Source organism: Acomys russatus, chromosome 15 (assembly GCF_903995435.1).
Source record: "Acomys russatus chromosome 15, mAcoRus1.1, whole genome shotgun sequence".
In the NCBI taxonomy this organism is placed as follows: domain Eukaryota; kingdom Metazoa; phylum Chordata; class Mammalia; order Rodentia; family Muridae; genus Acomys; species Acomys russatus.
The window spans coordinates 49,333,152-49,351,093 of NC_067151.1; the positions used below are offsets into that span (position 1 = coordinate 49,333,152).

The window sequence follows — 17,942 nt, forward strand, 5'->3', positions numbered from 1 at the left end:
CTTTTTTTTAAACAAAGATTTATTTATTTATTTATTTATTATATATACAGTGTTCTGCCTGCATGTGTGCCTGCACACCAGAAGAGGGCACCAGATCACATTAGAGATGGTTGTGAGCCACCATGTGGTTGCTGGGAATTGAACTCAGGACCTCTGGAAAAGCAGTCAGTGCTCTTACCCGCCGAGCCATCTCTCCAGCCCCAGAATTTACATTTTTAATGTGTTCCATAATGGTGAGGGTGCCAGGCCAGTACTCACTCTTTGAGAGTCAGGGTGCTAAGTCAAGCACTCATCCCATTTGTAAGGGGTCATTACAGCCTTAAAATCTCACATTCCTCATCAATAATTTATCGGTGTTCACACAACTGATGAGTTCTACACCATTTACCAACTACAAGTGTGCTGAACTTATGAAGCCATGCTCTGAGGTAAGACAGCTGGCAATGATTAATGTATTTTACATGTGATATGTCATAGATCCCTGACAAAAATGCACTTATGGAATGGGTATTGTCAACAAGTTACCATGTACATTTTGAGAGTAGTTTCACCAAAAATACTAAAGTCACTGTATCTGCCTCATGAAAGTCCAGCTATTAAATATGTTTTAAAGAAAATGTTATAGTAATCAGTTTCATTAAATTTTATAGCTTCAGGAATAATCTTCATCTATGCCTCTAAGAATCAGAGAAATAGACTTTAGTGTAACAATGATTCCATGCTACAATTATCATAAGCAGTATCATCATCATCATCATTTTGAGACAGGACCATCTTATGTTAAGTACAGTCTCAAATTTCCATGCTTAAATTGCCAATATTCACATCTTAAATGCTGGCACTACAGATATACACCACCATTATAGGTTTTCAATTATATTTTTCTGTAATTTTTCTGGTCAGTCAAACACTAGTTTAGAATGATATCGTTTACATATAGCTTTGGGATTCCTGGAAGGAAAATGCTTTTCACTCATTTCATATTTTATCTTTTTAGTTTTTGAATAAAATTAATGGTTTTTAACTAATATATAAAAAGAATACATACAATAATAAATTGGTGCTATTTGATGTTTTTTACATACTTAACATTGTATATGTATGAATCAATCTAACTGTATGTTCCCAAATACTTATCATTTTACGATGAAAAAAATATCCTACTATATAGAAGGCCATGGGACCTTCTTGCTTCTTTCCAGTTATTGTTCAAAATTTTTCCCATTCTTCCTCCTCCAATTCCCCAACTTCCTTCAGATCAACATTTTTAGATTCCACCTCTAACTTTATTAATGGGTAGTTTTCACAGTAAATGAGTCTAGGATTCATAATCACATGGCAAACACACCTCTGAAAATGTTGGTAAGCATGTTTCCAGTGAGGTTTAAATGATGAGGGAAGACCCACTCTAAATATAGGTGGCACCACCCCATAGGCTGTGATTCTAGACAGGGTAAAAGGAGAAATCATGCTTAGCAACAGCATTCATATCGCCCTCTCTGCTTCCTATAGACACAATATGCCATAATGAAACTAAGATGTAAGGCTTGCAGATGCTGTACCCACAAAGCCATATCACTTGTCCCTAATTTGTTTTTTGCTTTGTGTTTTTCTTGGGGGGCAGTGGGAGTTGGGGTTGTTTAGCAGTTAGATAAAGTATTTTGGTGCTATTCTTATTTTTGGAACTTATATAGTTTTTCTGGCTTAGATGGCTTAGACCTTAGAATATGTTATATATGCTGTAAATCTTGCATGTTATTTAATGGGCTTGTCTTACTATCCTCTTTCACCAGATGAAGAGAATAAAATCACACATTATATTTATTAAGGAAAAATGAACATTCTTATTAGACAACATAGTTCTCCATTCTAGTAACATTATTCTATAAAATGTCATTCTAGACTGTGTCAATAGCAATTACTTACTGGCTGATTTTTGTAGAATTTCATCACAACAAGGTTTATATGTTTTTTTCTTACAGATATTTCTCTTCTTATATTTTAGACTGAAATTCATTTCTTCTGATGATCTGAAGCTGAAATAAATAATTCATGATAAAATGTAAAAATGGCTATAAGGATGAGCAGATGCTTTCTGGTTATGGTAATATATATATATCTTACTTTTACAGAAAGTATGTTTATTTCTATGTTTGTAAGTCATGATAGCGATACACGTATAAACTAGTGAAGCCATTCCTTTGAATAGCAATGTCCAATACTCAGGTGATAGCATAGAAAAGAGAATACAAAGGTGTAGTCCAGAAAAGACTTTTCTGTAGCTTCAAAGTCAGGGGAAAATGATACAAAGGAGAATTTTACTATAACTAATTTACGTTTCCCTTGCCTTGTGGTTAGATGCCAAGACCCACAAACAGTGAGCATTGTTGGCATCTGTCAGCACCTCTTAAATCATGGCTCTTGTCTTATATTATCAAAAGTTAAAAGTATTTTTAAGATTCTATATGGATCTATAAGAAAACTTTAGATGAGCTGAAATGAATATAAAATCCCCTATCAATGAACTTGCGGAGCTATGGTAGCTAATCTTGGTTGTCAATTTGATTACATCTGCAATCAACTAAAACCCAAGCAGCTGACACAGATGTGAATGATTTTATTGATTGAACCATTTTAGCTGGGAAGACATACCCTACACCTGGGCCATGCTTTCTGGTAATAGCACAGGTAAAAAGACATAGAAGGAAACTCTTATATTTTGTGTGTTTGCCTCCAGTTTTACTGGAAACTTCATCTATCCTGCTTATAAGGCATTCCTTTACTGGTGTCCTGACCCTTCTCTTTGGCTTTGCAGTCTTGACTGGAGACCAGAATCTCTCCAGGAAACTTCTGGTACTCTATCACCAGCCTGGAACTACTGAGACATTCAGTCTGATGGATGTCTACTGGATTCTTGGCCTTTCTGCAGCAAGTTAGCCATGGTTGGACTAAGCAGACCACACTTTTGAAGCTATTCTAATAAATTACACACACACACACACACACACACACACACACACACACACACAGACTCGATTCTGTTCTTTTAAAGAACTCTGACTAATACAAAGTGGGAAAAATTTTTTTTGGTTTTTCAAGACAGGGTTTCTCTGTGTAGTCTTGCCTGTCCTGGATTTGCTTTGTAATCAGGCTGGCCTCCAACTCACAGCGATCCACCTGTTTCTACCTCCCCAGTGCTGGGATTAAAGGCATGCACCACCACCACCCGGGTTAGAAAATGTTTTATACCATTATTCAGCACTGCAAGAAAAGAGAAAATTATCTCAGATACTTACCATTCACTACCATAGGTGTCCAACTTAACATATAAAACTTCTGTTTTCAAAAGTCACCATGAGTGTGCAAAGAACACCAGATCTGAAAATAGCCACCTTCCTCAAGTCACGTGGAACAATGGGAACTTTCCAACTTCCTATTTCTGAATCCCTTTCCCATATTTCCGGGCCTTTCATGTTCACCACTCTCCCACCTGATAATTTTTATTTGTAATTATGTTACAGGTTTTATAACTATGGAGTCATGACACAATTCTTAAAACCTCAGTCTCAATTTTCTTTCTATAAAATGGTTGTTATCTCCAGATATAGTGCTTGGAAACAAACTCCAGTCTTCCACACCACCAGCAAAGGCCTTTACCATTGAGCTATTTCTCCAACCATCTTGCTGTGGTTTTAAATAGGTCTAATAGACAAAAGTTCCATGGTGTGTCTATTTTTACACTATTTTACAAACTCAAGATCAATACAAGTCAATCTGTGTATCATTTCTAAAGTTACTACCAGATGTACCTTATATGATTTAGAAATTTATTGACAGATTTTTTATTCATTGATAAACATTTCACTCTGGGAAGCATTTTTAGGTTTATAAAAAGACAACCCTTACTCTTTTTTTTTTTTTTTTTTTTTTTTTTTTTTTTTTTTTTGCTCCTTTGGGTATAGAAGGAGAGAAACCTGTTCTTTAGGATCCCAAATGTGGGATCAGAACAGTCTCTTGAGAGAACAGGTGATGTTAATTCACTGGAAGAGCAACCACCTCATGCAGGAGCTGAATTGCTGCCAGCTAAAAAGAGCTCATGAACAAACAGACTCTGGGAGGAGATATATAAATGAGCCCAGAACTGGTGGCAGGGGGATTGGAGACTTGGTAAAGATTTGGCTGTTCATCGTTGCCCTTCAAGACGCTCCTAGAGAAAACCGCTCAGCTCTAGGGAAGGCTTCAGAGCTCTGGCTCCTGCTGAGGCTCTGGGGTCTGGTTACCCCAGGTTCCAGTGAAAGAAATCTTGCGGCTCCCAACCAGAGAATCATTCCTTGGAACTGATATCCTTAAGGTTTTGTTATTGTATCCATTAATCCTCATTTCCTACTGTTTTGATTAATCGGGTTATAATTGACGTAGGCTCGCTCACTAAGTTGTTAATAAAATATTTTGGTTAAGAAAATTGAGTCTACAGGGTATCTTACCTTAATACTTATTATGTTTTTTAAGAAAGCATTATTAGGAGCTGGAAAGCTACCTCAGTAGTTAAGAGTGCTTACTGCTCATGAAGAGGACCAGTGTTCAGGTTCAAGTACCCGCATGCCAGCTCACAACTGTCAAGTTCAAAAATAATCTCTGGACAGATTCCTATCAATGGTCCACATTAGTTTACCAAAGTAGATGCTGGCCTTCAGGCGGTCTCAGTATCATAACTATCTGTAGCTCTTCTCCACTTTTCTCACCCTGTCGCCTACCCCGAACATCTCCAGCTTCTTGCCATCCTTTTCCCCCAGGTTCTCTTTCCTATATAACCCTGCCATTTCAGCTGTGCCACCTCTCAGTCATCTCTTTGTCTTCCCCCTGTCTTGCCCCTGTATCTTGGTCATCTCTCCTCTTCCTTTCTCACTCTCACTCCTCTCTTCCTTTCATGGACTGGCTCAGTCTGCTGGCCATATTCTTTTCCTGCTCTAGACTCTGCCTGATGTCTGTAGCTGTACTCCTCATATCTATATTAAAAACCTTCCTCGCTTTATATAATCATGTCCTCCCTTTTTATAACTATCACCTATAACTCTTGTTTCAGGGAATCTGATGCTTCCTGGTCTTCATGGGCTGTGATAAGCAAATGGTGTACATGAACTTATAAAAACATACATATACACTTACAAATAAAGTAATTAAATTAATTTCAAGAAATTATTTATCTTAAAAGTCAATATTAGTGCCTGATTATTAGACAAACTACAAATTTTATTAGTGTCAATCTTGCTGTTTTTTTTCCTTAGTGTCTTTTTTCTGTAATGTCGAAATTCTCTTTAAGTATCTGCATTCTGAGCCTTCTTTAGCCTATGACACTTTCTCATATTTTTTTGTTATTGTTTAACAAAACCTTGATGGTTTCAGGGAACATTCGTCATGTTTTTAGCATACTAACCCTTAGTTTGGACATGCCTGATGTTTTTCATGTAGTTGCGCTGGAGTTATTGGTCATTGAAAGCAAGGCAACAGGGCTGAAGTGTCATATTAATTACACACTAACACGGACATATTGTCACTTGACTGTTGATATTAACTTTTACTACCCAGTGACTTATATTGTCAAGTTCACACCAATAAGAAGCTTGCTGTAACCTGCTATCCTTCCTCTGAGTGCTACCAGGTTATCAAGAAGAGACTTGATACCCTATGAGCATATACAGGGTGAGGAAATCCCCTTCAGGAACAGTCATAGGGGAGGGGACTAAGGGGAAAATGGGAGGGAGGGAAGAATGGGAGAATACAAGGGATGGGATAAACATTGAGGTGTAACAAGAATAAATTAATAAAAAATTTTTTAAAAAGAAAAAAGGAAAAAAAGAAAATCACAAATATGTATTTGTATGAAATTTTTAAAAAATATATGAGAATTTAAAAATTAAGAGTGAACCGTAAAATATCATACTTTTGAGAAGAAAAAAAAAAAAGAAGAAGCTTGTTGTACTCTTTGTCATTTAATTTTTCTTTAGAACAAAGTTACCAAACCACCAATAATTTAAGGGAAGTGAAGAGAAAAATTAGACTCTATTCCTGCGTGTTTATGTATTTGTGAAAGTTCCATTTGGAATCACAAATATTCTAAGAGAGCTTTGAGTAATACTGCAAATTAACATATATGCCCCACCTGGACAAGAACCAAGTCACTCCCAGGAATTATAGTAATTATAGTTCTCGAAAAACAACAAAGCTTTATGGGAAAGTACGGTTGCCTATAGATTGGTCATTATGAGCCGTTGCAATGGCTTGAGGCCATTCCAATTAGATGGACCAAAGTCCATCTTTTAGTCATTATTTAATATTTAATAATTTTTGCTACAAATTTGGCCCAAAATGGTGAAGTAGGTTTTTCTGGAGAATCTCAGGATTAACAGTTTGCTCTCTGAAAATAAACTGATTAGATGTGAAGTTGTTACCCAGTAATGCTGGATTAGATTCCATCAAAATAGACTATTACCTACAAAATTAGAATATTATCAGGACTGGAGAGAGGCCTCACTGTTAAGAGCAAATACCACTTTTGCAGGAGACCCCAATTAGACCCCAGCATACAGGTTGGATGACTAACATCAACTGCTTGTAAATCCAGCTCCAAAAGAATCCAACCCCTTGGACCTCCACAGATATCCACATTTATGAACACAAACCCACACAGATACAAATACACACACACACACACACACACACACACACACACACACACACACGGAAAGTAATAAAAAAATTAATATTTTTGAACCTAGCATAGTATTTAGCCACTTCTGGGCTTCTCAGGCTAGCCTTGGCATTTTAAGATTGTAAGAAAATCTGTTACAATAATAATTTGGTAGTGAGTACAGGGAAGGTAGGCTGTCATAGAGGCCAGCTTTGTAACTATTGGATTAATAATACAACTTCACTAGAAAAGTATGATGGACATAAATTGGGTACAAAAAGTTGAGAAGTAGGAAAGTTCTATATCTGAATAGTTAATACCAGACCTTGACTTCCCAAAGTGTGACGACTTCATACTTATATTGGACCATTTGCTTTTTGCAGCTTCATTCAGTATAGTTTAAATTAAGTATCTTTTGTAAAACAAATGACCAAGAAATTGTTTCATGCAGAGATAAACAGAAGTAGGCAGAAAGTAAAAAAAAAAAAAAACAAAAACAAAAAAACAAAAACTTCCAGGAATTAGATAGTGTATTGATTGACTTACTTAAATGACTCCTATAGAATAGGATTAAGACAAAGATCATCTCAGTGTAAAGCTAGATTGTAAAGTCATCTATATATCCCATGGCCTTTCCACAGATATCTACCATTCAGAAGAGTAGTCAGCATGAAAATTTACCAGGACCTAGAAAGAGGTAAATATTCCTAAGAGAAGATTCACAATTATATAATGAAGCAGTGTAGCATGTGCACAGCCACAGGCATCTAAGGGCAATGAGATCTGTTGTTGACGTCTCTGGTGGCTGAAAGCCACTTGTCCCTCTAAGAAGTTTGGAGGACCCCAGCCTGCTGAGGGGGTCTCATAACTAGTTAGCATATCACAGTCTCCTTTGTCATAGGAAGGAACCAGTTAAATCTCTTGAACAACTAAGAATGGCCATGCACAGCCACCAATGGCCTGCTTTTTTTTCTGAAGGAAAATGGAGGAGGAGTGAGAGGAGAAATGCATCTGGAGAAGAGAGGAGGTTTGTGTGTTCAGGCAGGGGGTAGGGGGACTGGAAGGAGTACGGGGAGGCAAACTGTGGCTGGCATGTATATATGCGAGAAGAATTTTTAAAAAAATTAGAAGAGTGCAATAAAAGTGTTTAATAAAATTTCATGCTTTTGTTTTCTTCAAAACTGGTTTACATGGCAGAGTACTACGGCTCCAGCAGACTGGACATCAGTTGCTCTCTGCTCTGGATGAAGACAAGGAATATTGTAATTGTGGCAAGAATTCCAAAGTCCTCCTACTAGGCATGAGAAGAACATAAAATAGTAGGGGCTCTGCTACAGCAAGTACTTCACAAAATCCTACGTGATCTGGAAAGTAATTCTTCATCATTAATCTGCTACATGCTGGGCAAGCAGCATAGCATAACAGAAATGTTTTAACCCTACAACTAGAATGCCTGTTTGAAACCTTTGCATTGTTGTTTGATTCTCTCTTCTTGACTTCTCCAGAGGTGAAATGGAAGTGAAAACAGAATCTGTCTCCTGGGAGTATAGTGAGAATAAATGAGTTAAGTGAAAAAGGAATTTAAGCAGTTCCTGGGATGTACTAACTTACTAATGTAGTAGATGTGGGTTACTATTATTTTATTCAACAACATGACATGAATTTGTGCTAAGAAAGGACCTCCAACATCGCTCTCTAGCAAGTTCTAGTTCCTTGGTAACTATCAGAATCATCAGACAAAACATCAAGAAATATGTTTCACTCTCAAAACAATAGCTTACACTTTTAGGGTTTTGAAAACCTAAATTTAAAAAATTAATAGATTTTCATATTTCATATCTGAGCATAGGATAATTATCACCAGAAAACATTTGCAAGATCTGACTGTGAGTCCTTCAAGACTTTAGTTTTAATTTTAGCTTCTCATATGACATCTATTGGCAAAATAATTAGGTAATAATAGCACATACAATTTTAAATATCAACTCCTTAATAATAATTTTAGCACATAGAACACTATTATTACAAGGGTACAAGAATCACTAATATTGAAATGTAGCTTTTGCATTATGAAAATTTCTGTGAAACTAATGTACATTTCAATTTTATTTTTCATCTGACTTTATCCTGTTTTCTTATAATTAATCCCCTCTATAAATTACTTTTGAAATGATGGATAAAGGGGAAATGTGACAGATAGTCAAAGAGGTAATAAAATTGCTTACTATTTCTGTAGAATAGTAATGAACATTGATTAATGGGTCCTATATGAACAGATAGATTTGTCTTATCCATAATAGTGATTAATGTAGCAGTGCATGCCTGTAAGATGTTACATGAATGCATCTTTTTTTTTTTTTTTTGCATGAATGCATCTTACAGGGATTCTTCAAAGAGAGGCTGAATGGTATTTCTTAAAGATGTTACTGTGATCAGGCTAATATGCCTCTTTTATTTCTTTCAACTTCCTTATTGCATTATTAGAAGTTAATATTCATAGAAAAATGATCATATTCCCAAACAAAAACTCCAGTTCAAAACAATGAGGAAGGTACCATGGGGGATAGGTGTGTGTGTATGTGTGTGGGGTGGGTGTTTGGGTGTGGGGGGACACACCTTTAATCTCAGCACATGGACAGCAGTCAGGACGATAGCTGTGAGTATGAGGGAAGCCTGGGATATATACTAGGTCCAAGGCCAGCCAGTACTAAACAGTGAGATTCTATCTCAAAACCAACCTCTCCCACAAATACACACACACACACACACACACACACACACACACACACACACACTATGCATGCATGTATGCATGCACATGTACACGTAAAAGAAAAAGGGGAGAAGGAGGAGGAAAAGAGAAAGAAAAACTAACAAACAAAAAAAGAAATCAAGGGATGACCAAAGAGACAGTTCAATGTGTGAAGGTACGTGTCACCAGTCTGAGGATTGAAATTCAATCACTGGAACCCACATAGTGGAAGGAGAGAACCAACGACAGCAAGCTGTTTTCTGATCTCCAGACATACACTGAGGCCTGCGTGCATATACACGTGTTCATATATACATAGGACAGCAAATACATGCGGGAATGGTGACTTCTGTGCGATATCAAGCCAATCAGCATTCCAGTGTGGCTTGGGGAGGGACTCAGGAGCCCACATTCCCAGCTGAGGACCATTGATGTGTGCTGGGGAAGGGATAGTCAGTTTCCTTTAAGGATGTGGCCCTCAGCTGTGTTCCAGGACATGAAAACACGCTTTTGAGTATACCTAAGAAACACTAATTAAACTCAATGGGTTATTAAAAATGTTAAAAGAAAATAGAGCTTGAAATTAAAAGGGACAGTGGGAATGGGGAGTGGATCTGAGAAGAGTTAGGGAAAAGCATCGTGTGAATAAAACTGAAATACATGCATATATGTTGCAGTTAATTTATAAGCACTGCCCAATCATGTTTTATTAGCCATATCATTATTATTATGGCAGTATTTTATAACCTGCTATCAATAAAATGGACACCTGTTATATTTTAATAAAGCCTTGTTTTTCACTTGGGGCAAGACAGATATTATTCCATAAACTACCTCCCATATGGGGTCAGGTATCCCATACCTGCCCCAATCCCATGCCATTGCTTCTAGTAATTTCTATCAAGCTACCTCTCCTCCATAACCTGAAAAACTTGCTAATTATCATCATCTGGGCCAAACCTTCCATTCATGCCGGCCATGTGCTTCTTTCTCTACCTAAGCCATGAGCTAGCCTTCCTTCTTTCCTCTCTTCCTCCTCCTCTCTTCCCAAGATTCTCTCTGTCTCCCAAAACCTGGAAAGCTTAGCCATTCCTATCCCATTTGCCTGCCCAGGTGCGTCAGCTTTTTATTGGTCTAATAGGAATAAATTTTTAAGCAAGGTTACATAGAAATCTTGGAGCACAGAGACAGCAAGCAGTAATTAGCATCAAAGTATATCATTCTAACCTCCAACACACACACACACACACACACACACACACGCACAGAAAGTGCGTGTGTGTGTGTGTGTGTGTGTGAGAGAGAGAGAGAGAGAGAGAGAGAGAGAGAGAGAGAGAGAGAGAGAGAGAGAGAGAGAGAGAGAGAGAATTTGATGATAATAATAGTGTCTAATCTTGGATCAGAAACAAGAAGGAAACTTTTCTCATACGGGATTAAACAAGTTTTAGCAAGATGACCCTGTTTGAGACAGAGTCCCTTTTTCTGTTCACTGCTGCCTACAGGAGGCAAGCTGCCCTCTGAGTACTTTCAGGAATTCTGCTGTCCACCTGTATGTATATTTTAAGAATGTGAATTTAGGTTTTTACGCTTGCACAGTAAGCACTTTATTCATGGTTCCATCTACCCAGCTTCTATTGTGTGTGTGGTGTGTGTATTTGTGTGTGTGTGTGTGTGTTTAAATTATATGCTAAAAAAATAATAAATTATATACTAAACCTTCCTTCATATTTGCACTTTTACTAATTTTGAAAATATTTGCATATGCTAATAATACATAGACAATAGGAAAAGTAGACATATTAAAAACAGAAAGTCCTAAAGTACTTTATTCTATTCCTAAAGGCATTTAATATTTTTATTTTTAACGTTTTGCACAATAATTGAACAACATGTAGTTGGTTTAAGGTACATCCCAATTTTTCCTCCAATTTTTGGAAAACCTTGGCTTACCACTTTGGGCTGGGAATGTTTATCCCATTTTTACAACATTTACTTGTGTTTATTTTTATAAGTATGCCTGGAACAAAGTCTGTTGAGCAAATGCCTAAAACTTAGCAGCAATTTTGCTTGGTGTATTTCATCTTTTTCTTTTTTACTTACTTGTACTTTAAAATTTTTGCTTGGTGAAAAAAAAAATGTGTTGCTTTTACACTGAAAATATATCCTGAAATTATACTTTCTCACTGTTTCATTTTGCATATAATTCCCTAGTTAAAATAATTTAATAGGAATATATGCCAGTGAGCAGTGTTCCTCCAAGGCCTCTGCACCAGCTCGTGCCTCAGGGTTCGTGCCCTGACTTTCTTCAGTGATGAGCTATGATGTGGTAGTCTACATCTAACAAACCCTTTCCTCCTCAACTTGCTTTTGTTCATGGTGTTTCATCACAGCAATAGAAACCCTGACTAAAACAGAGCTCAAGCCCCACATATTGCTATCACTTAATAAAAAACTGTCCATAATGATTCTTGTTTCCTATTATAGCCCTTCATTTGTTCCTTCACTGTTTTTCATTTTCAAATAATGTGGTGATTTGCATGAGATTAGCTCCATATACCTTGCCTTTTGAATACTAGATACACAGTTGGTGATGCTGTTGGGTGTTTGGGTGGGCTTAGGAGGTGTGCAGCTACTGGTGGAAGTGAGTCACTGGGGTAGGCTTGGAGGTTTATAAGCTTCCTTGCATCTTCATTTTGTTCTCTGTTTCCTGCCTGTGGGTGGAGATATGAGCTCTCAGCTGTTTCAGCAGCCATGCCTGCCTGCTTGGTGAGAAAATCTTATCCATCTGGGACCATAAGCCAGAAAAAAAGCTCTTTTTTCTGTGAGTTCCTGGTCATGGTCCTTTATCTCAGCAGTAGAAAAGTGACTAATACAAATGTTTTGTTTTATTTTTTTCCAGAATTAAAGTCCTTCAAGTTCACCATTCATCTTCATCTTCCCAAGGTTTACATTTAAGATCATTTTAATATCTATCTATTTCTCACACATAATTTTATGAAATATTTTTATCATTATGAAAACCAGATCTTCATATATAAGCAAGAATATTATAGGTACCAAATTATTATTTCTAGGAAAAGACCTTGGACCATTTATATGAAAATAAAGTTTAGTTATTCTTCAGGTTTCTTTCTTACTCCTTAGCTATACCTTTTGCGGCCCCCTCCATCTTTTTCATAGTATTCCTCTCATCTAAATGTACCGACATCTGCAATTACCCAGGCATCAAACAAAAAGCTTCCTCAAGTCCCTTCGTGTTCTCACATACATTTGCTTTTCTTTTGCATTTTTGTACAAGGACAGGAACTAGCCTGGTCCTCTCCTCATGTTTACTCATTTGATTAAGAAAATGGCCATGTGATTGAGAAAATATTTCTCAAGGATAAAAAAGTTTTGTAAAATCTGCAGAAATGAGTGAAAAGCTCAACTGACAACATACAACTGATACATTCACTGTCACCGTCCTGGCCACATTCCCAGGGGAATTAAGAAACACAGCCAACAAGTCAATCATGAGGATAGATTCATAACCATTTTCTTTCAATTACTACATAATCTCTTAGTGACATTACTGTGGACTGCCTCATAACAACAACCCTAAAGTTATTACAAACTACTATTTGGAATAAAGAAATTTTTAAAGAGCACAAGCAGTTGTTCCAGTGTGATTTTTGTCACTTGAAACGTACTCTACACAATAGAGAAAATTGTGTCTCCCTATCTGGAAATTGTTCATGGCCTTCAGACACAAACTCAGTGTGGGAAAAACAGCCAAGAGAAAACAAAACTCCAGTCTTCCGGAAAATCTCTACATTTAAAACAAACCAGCACTACTTTTCTTAAAACAAGGTATCTGAGAGTGACGTGGACATGGAATAAGATGAGATAGGTAGGGGTCCCGCTCAAACTAAGGCACCAGCCAAGGACAATACAGGCGGTAAACTTTAAACCCCTACCCAGATCTAGCCAATGGTCAGAACATTCTCCACAGTTGAATAGAGAGTGGGATATGACTTTCTCACGTACGCTGGTGCCTCACATTTGACCATGTCCCCTGGAGGGGGAGACCTGGTGGCACTCAGAGGAAGGACAGCAGGTTACCAAGAAGAGACTTGATACCCTATGAGCATATACAGGGGGAGGTAATCCCCCTCAGGAACAGTCATAGGGGAGGAGAATAATGGGAAAATGGGAGGGAGGGAAGAATGGGAGGATACAAGTGATGGGATAACCATTGAGATTTAACAAGACTAAATTAATAAAAAAAAATTTTAAAAAAAAGAAAAGAAACTTTCAAAAAAAAAAAAAGAAAGAAAGAAAGAAACTTTCAGGAGTCAATCCTTTCCTTCCATCAGTGGTTGAACTCAAGTTTTCAGCACTTGGGTGGCAAGTGCTCTTGACTGCCAAATCATTTTGCGATCCCAGTGTTCCATTCTTTATGACAAACTGGGTTACTACTTTTTGAAAATCAGTGTTTTGAACCTTTAACCTGTCACTGGATTTCTTTTTTTTATTATCATTATTTTATTATTATTTATCATTATTATTATTAATTTATTAGGATGTGGAAGGCTGAAGAGGATCTAATCAAACTCAAAATAAAGCCAGGACAAGATGTTGCCAACATAGCCATGTCAGTCTGATCTCTACTTCATGGTCTTTCTTTCTTTGTAGCTCCTATTTCTTTTTCTTTCTTTCTTTCTTTCTTTGCATTTATTTGTCTCTGTCTCTCTCCCTCTCCCTCTCTCTCACCCTCTGTTTCTTCTAAAAGAAAATAAAAATTATTTATAAATGGAAAACAAGCATGTTGGCTTGAATATATAATATTTACACTGACTGCTATAGTGAATATATATATAATGATTTTTCCATGCTGTCCTTAGTTGACTAATTTTACTCATCTGCAAATTGACTTGGTAGGGGAGCACCTTACGCTAAGTAAAGTCTTTCCATTCTCTGTATTCTATGCTTGCACATATTGGCAATGTTCTGTTTCTAAATTGAAAATGTCCTTTGCCTGAGAATAAATTGCTACTTGACATTCTGGAAAGCTACAATCCAAAGAGATGGAAGAATAAATAGCAAAGTTCAATTTAGTATAACAGAATGCTAAAAAGAGAACGTTTTTCTTTTGTCTCTATGTCAGCAGGAGAAAGCATCTAAAAGTAAAATTATTAAATAGGAGTTTTAAAAAGTCTATCACCTCTTGTACCAAAGTACTGTGATAGATTCCTTGTACTGGCCCATTGTACCAAGGGGGGGGGTAGCTTTAAAGCTGATCTTGTAATGTTTATATCCTCTACCACACTGGGGAAGGAGCAGGAAAAAAAATTAGTATTATCAGAGGAGATTCACTGTGCACTCATCCCTACTTCCACAGAGTGAATCATCTTTCCCATTCCTTTATTTGAGTTTCAAGTTGTGTTGGACAGTCAAAACACTGAAAGTATAAACCCTGAAATGACATTAGAGGGTAAGAGTAAACTGAAATCTCATTAAGATATAAATAGATGTTTATATCTTAGGCAAATGTTATGAGTTGGAGCACCCCAGTTGAGCAGGAAAAGGAACTCAGTAGAGCAGGTGGCAGTGTAAGCTTATATTATGGATTTCCTATGGGTCAAAAAAGAGTTAACTCAAGTACAGTTGTGTAAGGTACTAATCCAAACACATTGTGTGCATTATCTCAATAGACAACCAATAGGTGCATCAATTTGAAAGTTGAAAACAGATCTCTTAGGGAGGACACTAAAGAATCCTCCCAGCGGAATGTACTCATGATTAAATGCTCAAACTTTGCCTGTGTGCGAAAAACTGTGACTCCATCATGTTCCTTCTCCTTTACCTTTTCCATTTCTTAACTTCAACAATTGGAAAACAGATCAGTGAGCAGCTGGGAAACCGGAAAGATCATTTGTGCTGTGCAATACCCTAACGGTCAACATAAAGGACTAATCAATTGAATCATGCTGGGAAATTTATACAACAATTTTCTTATCAGCCTTAAGCAGTATTTCTTTCTATATTTTGAATAAGTAGTAAGTGAATTTTATACTTTAAGCAGTAAGTTCAAATGTCTACCTTATTAAGCTTTGTAATTATACATGTGTAAAGGCAGAAGGGCTTTTTATAAGCATGTAATAGTTCTTTACTGAATCTCAGTAATAACCTTCCAGACAGTGTTACCAGTAAATTCTAGGAAACAGGCAAGTCATAAGTAATACCAATTTTGTTCCAGAAAATATGAGCAAAGGAACATTTTGTAACTTATTCTAGGGAGCAGCACAGTTCTCATACTAAAACCAGACACAGAAAAACTACAGACCAATATCTTTTGTGAACATTGTTTCAAAACCCTTAACATAATATTGTTAGTATTGGTAGTCAAGGGGTATTTATTCAAATGTGCAAAGCTTGTCCACAGTTTAGCAATCAATTTTTACAATCTGTCAAACATTCAACATCAAATTAGAACGAGTTGTAGCTAATATAAAAAGAAAAGAAAAATACAAAAATAGCTACAGATTGAAGAAAAATAAATAATAAGAATTTAGCATAAAATAATAGTATTCTCTATGGAGAAATGAAAAGTCAAGAAACAATTTGTGAAATAATAAGTTATTATAGCAAGATTTTTTTTTTTTATATTTTTTTTTTATTAATTTATTCTTGTTACATCTCAATGTTTATCCCATCCCTTGTATCCTCCCATTCCTCCCCCCCCCCCCATTTTCCCATTATTCCCCTCCCCTATGACTGTTCCTGAGGGGGATTACGTCCCCCTATATATTCTCATAGGGTATCAAGTCTCTTCTTGGCTACTTGCTGTCCTTCCTCTGAGTGCCACCAGGTCTCCCCCTCCAGGGGACATGGTCAAATGTGAGGCACCAGAGTATGTGAGAAAGTCGTATCACACTCTCCACTCAACTGTGGAGAATATTCTGACCATTGGCTAGATCTGGGAAGGGGTTTAAAGTTTACCTCCTGTATTGTCCTTGGCTGGTGCCTTAGTTTGAGCGGGACCCCTGGGCCCAAATCTGCCTATCATATTGTTCTACTTGTAGATTTCTAGGACCCTCTGGATCCTTTTATTTTGCTGTTCTCCCATGCGTCTCTCATTTAGAGTCCCAATAGGATGCCTTCCCCTCTGTCCCAGTTTCCTGGTAAGTGAAGGCTTTCGTGGGACATGCCCCTTGGGCTAGTATGCAGATATAAGTGAGTATATACCATTTGATTCTTTCTGCTTCTGGGTTAACTCACTCATTATGATCATTTCTAGCTCAATCCATTTATCCACAAATTTCGGGAATTCCTTGTTTTTAATAGCTGAGTAGTATTCCATAGTGTATATGTACCACAGTTTCTTTATCCACTCTTCTACTGAGGGACACTTAGGCTGTTTCCATGTTCTGGCTATTATGAATAAGGCTGCTATGAACATGGTTGAGCAAATTTTCTTGTTGTGTGCTGGAGCATCTTCTGGGTATATTCCAAGGAGTGGAATAGCTGGGTCTTGAGGAAGCCCTATTCCCATTTTTCTGAGATAGCACCAGATAGATTTCCAAAGTGGCTGTACTAGTTTGCATTCCCACCAGCAATGAAGAAGTGTTCCTCTCTCCCCACATCCTCGCCAGCATGTGGTGCCGCTTGAATTTTTGATCTTAGCCATTCTGATGGGTGTAAGATGGAATCTCAGAGTTGTTTTGATTTGCATTTCCCTGATGACTAAGGAGGTTGAGCATTTCTTTAAGTGTTTCTCAGCCATTTGATATTCCTCTGATGAGAATTCTCTGTTTAGTTCCAAGCCCCATTTCTCAATTGGGTTATTCGGTTTGGTGGTGTTTAATTTCTTGAGTTCTTTATATATTTTGGATATTAGACCTTTGTCAGATGTAGGGTTGGTGAAGATTTTTTCCCAGTCTGTAGGCTGTCGCTTTGTTCTCTTGACAGTGTCTCCTGCCTTACAGAAGCTTCTCAGCCTCATGAGGTCCCATTTATTAATGGTTGACATTAAGGCCTGGGCCGTTGGTGTTCTGTTCAGGAAGTTGTCTCCTGTGCCAATATGTTCCAGGCTCTTTCCCACTTTTTCTTCTAAGTGAGTTAGTGTCTCTGGTTTTATGTTGAGGTCTTTAATCCACTTGGATTTGAGTTTTGTGCAAGGTGACAAATATGGGTCCAGTTTCATTTTTTTACACATAGACCTCCAGTTAGACCAGCACCATTTGTTGAAGATGCTATCCTTTTTCCATTGAATGGATTTGGCTTCTTTGTCAAAAATCAAGTGACCATATGTGTGTGGATTCATATCTGGGTCTTCGATTCGATTCCACTGATCAACCAGCCTGTTGCTGTGCCAGTACCATGCTGTTTTAAGTACTATTGCTTTATAGTACAGTTTGAGATCAGGTATCGAGATTCCTCCGGAGCATCTTTTATTGTACAAGATTGTTTTAGCTATTCTGGGTTTTTTGTTTTTCCATATGAAGTTCAGAATTGAACTTT

At 37.2% G+C, this 17,942-nt stretch overlaps 1 protein-coding gene across 1 annotated transcript in view; it reads right to left on the reverse strand.

Moving 5' to 3' along the window:
- The window catches only part of Wdr49 (WD repeat domain 49), a 170,123-nt gene that overhangs the window by 14,359 nt on the left and 137,822 nt on the right, over window positions 1-17,942 (reverse strand). The window contains exon 17 of the mRNA XM_051157307.1: window positions 1,927-2,036. Within this exon, the coding sequence (XP_051013264.1) occupies window positions 1,927-2,036 (110 nt within the window). The remainder of the gene's footprint in view (window positions 1-1,926; window positions 2,037-17,942) is intronic.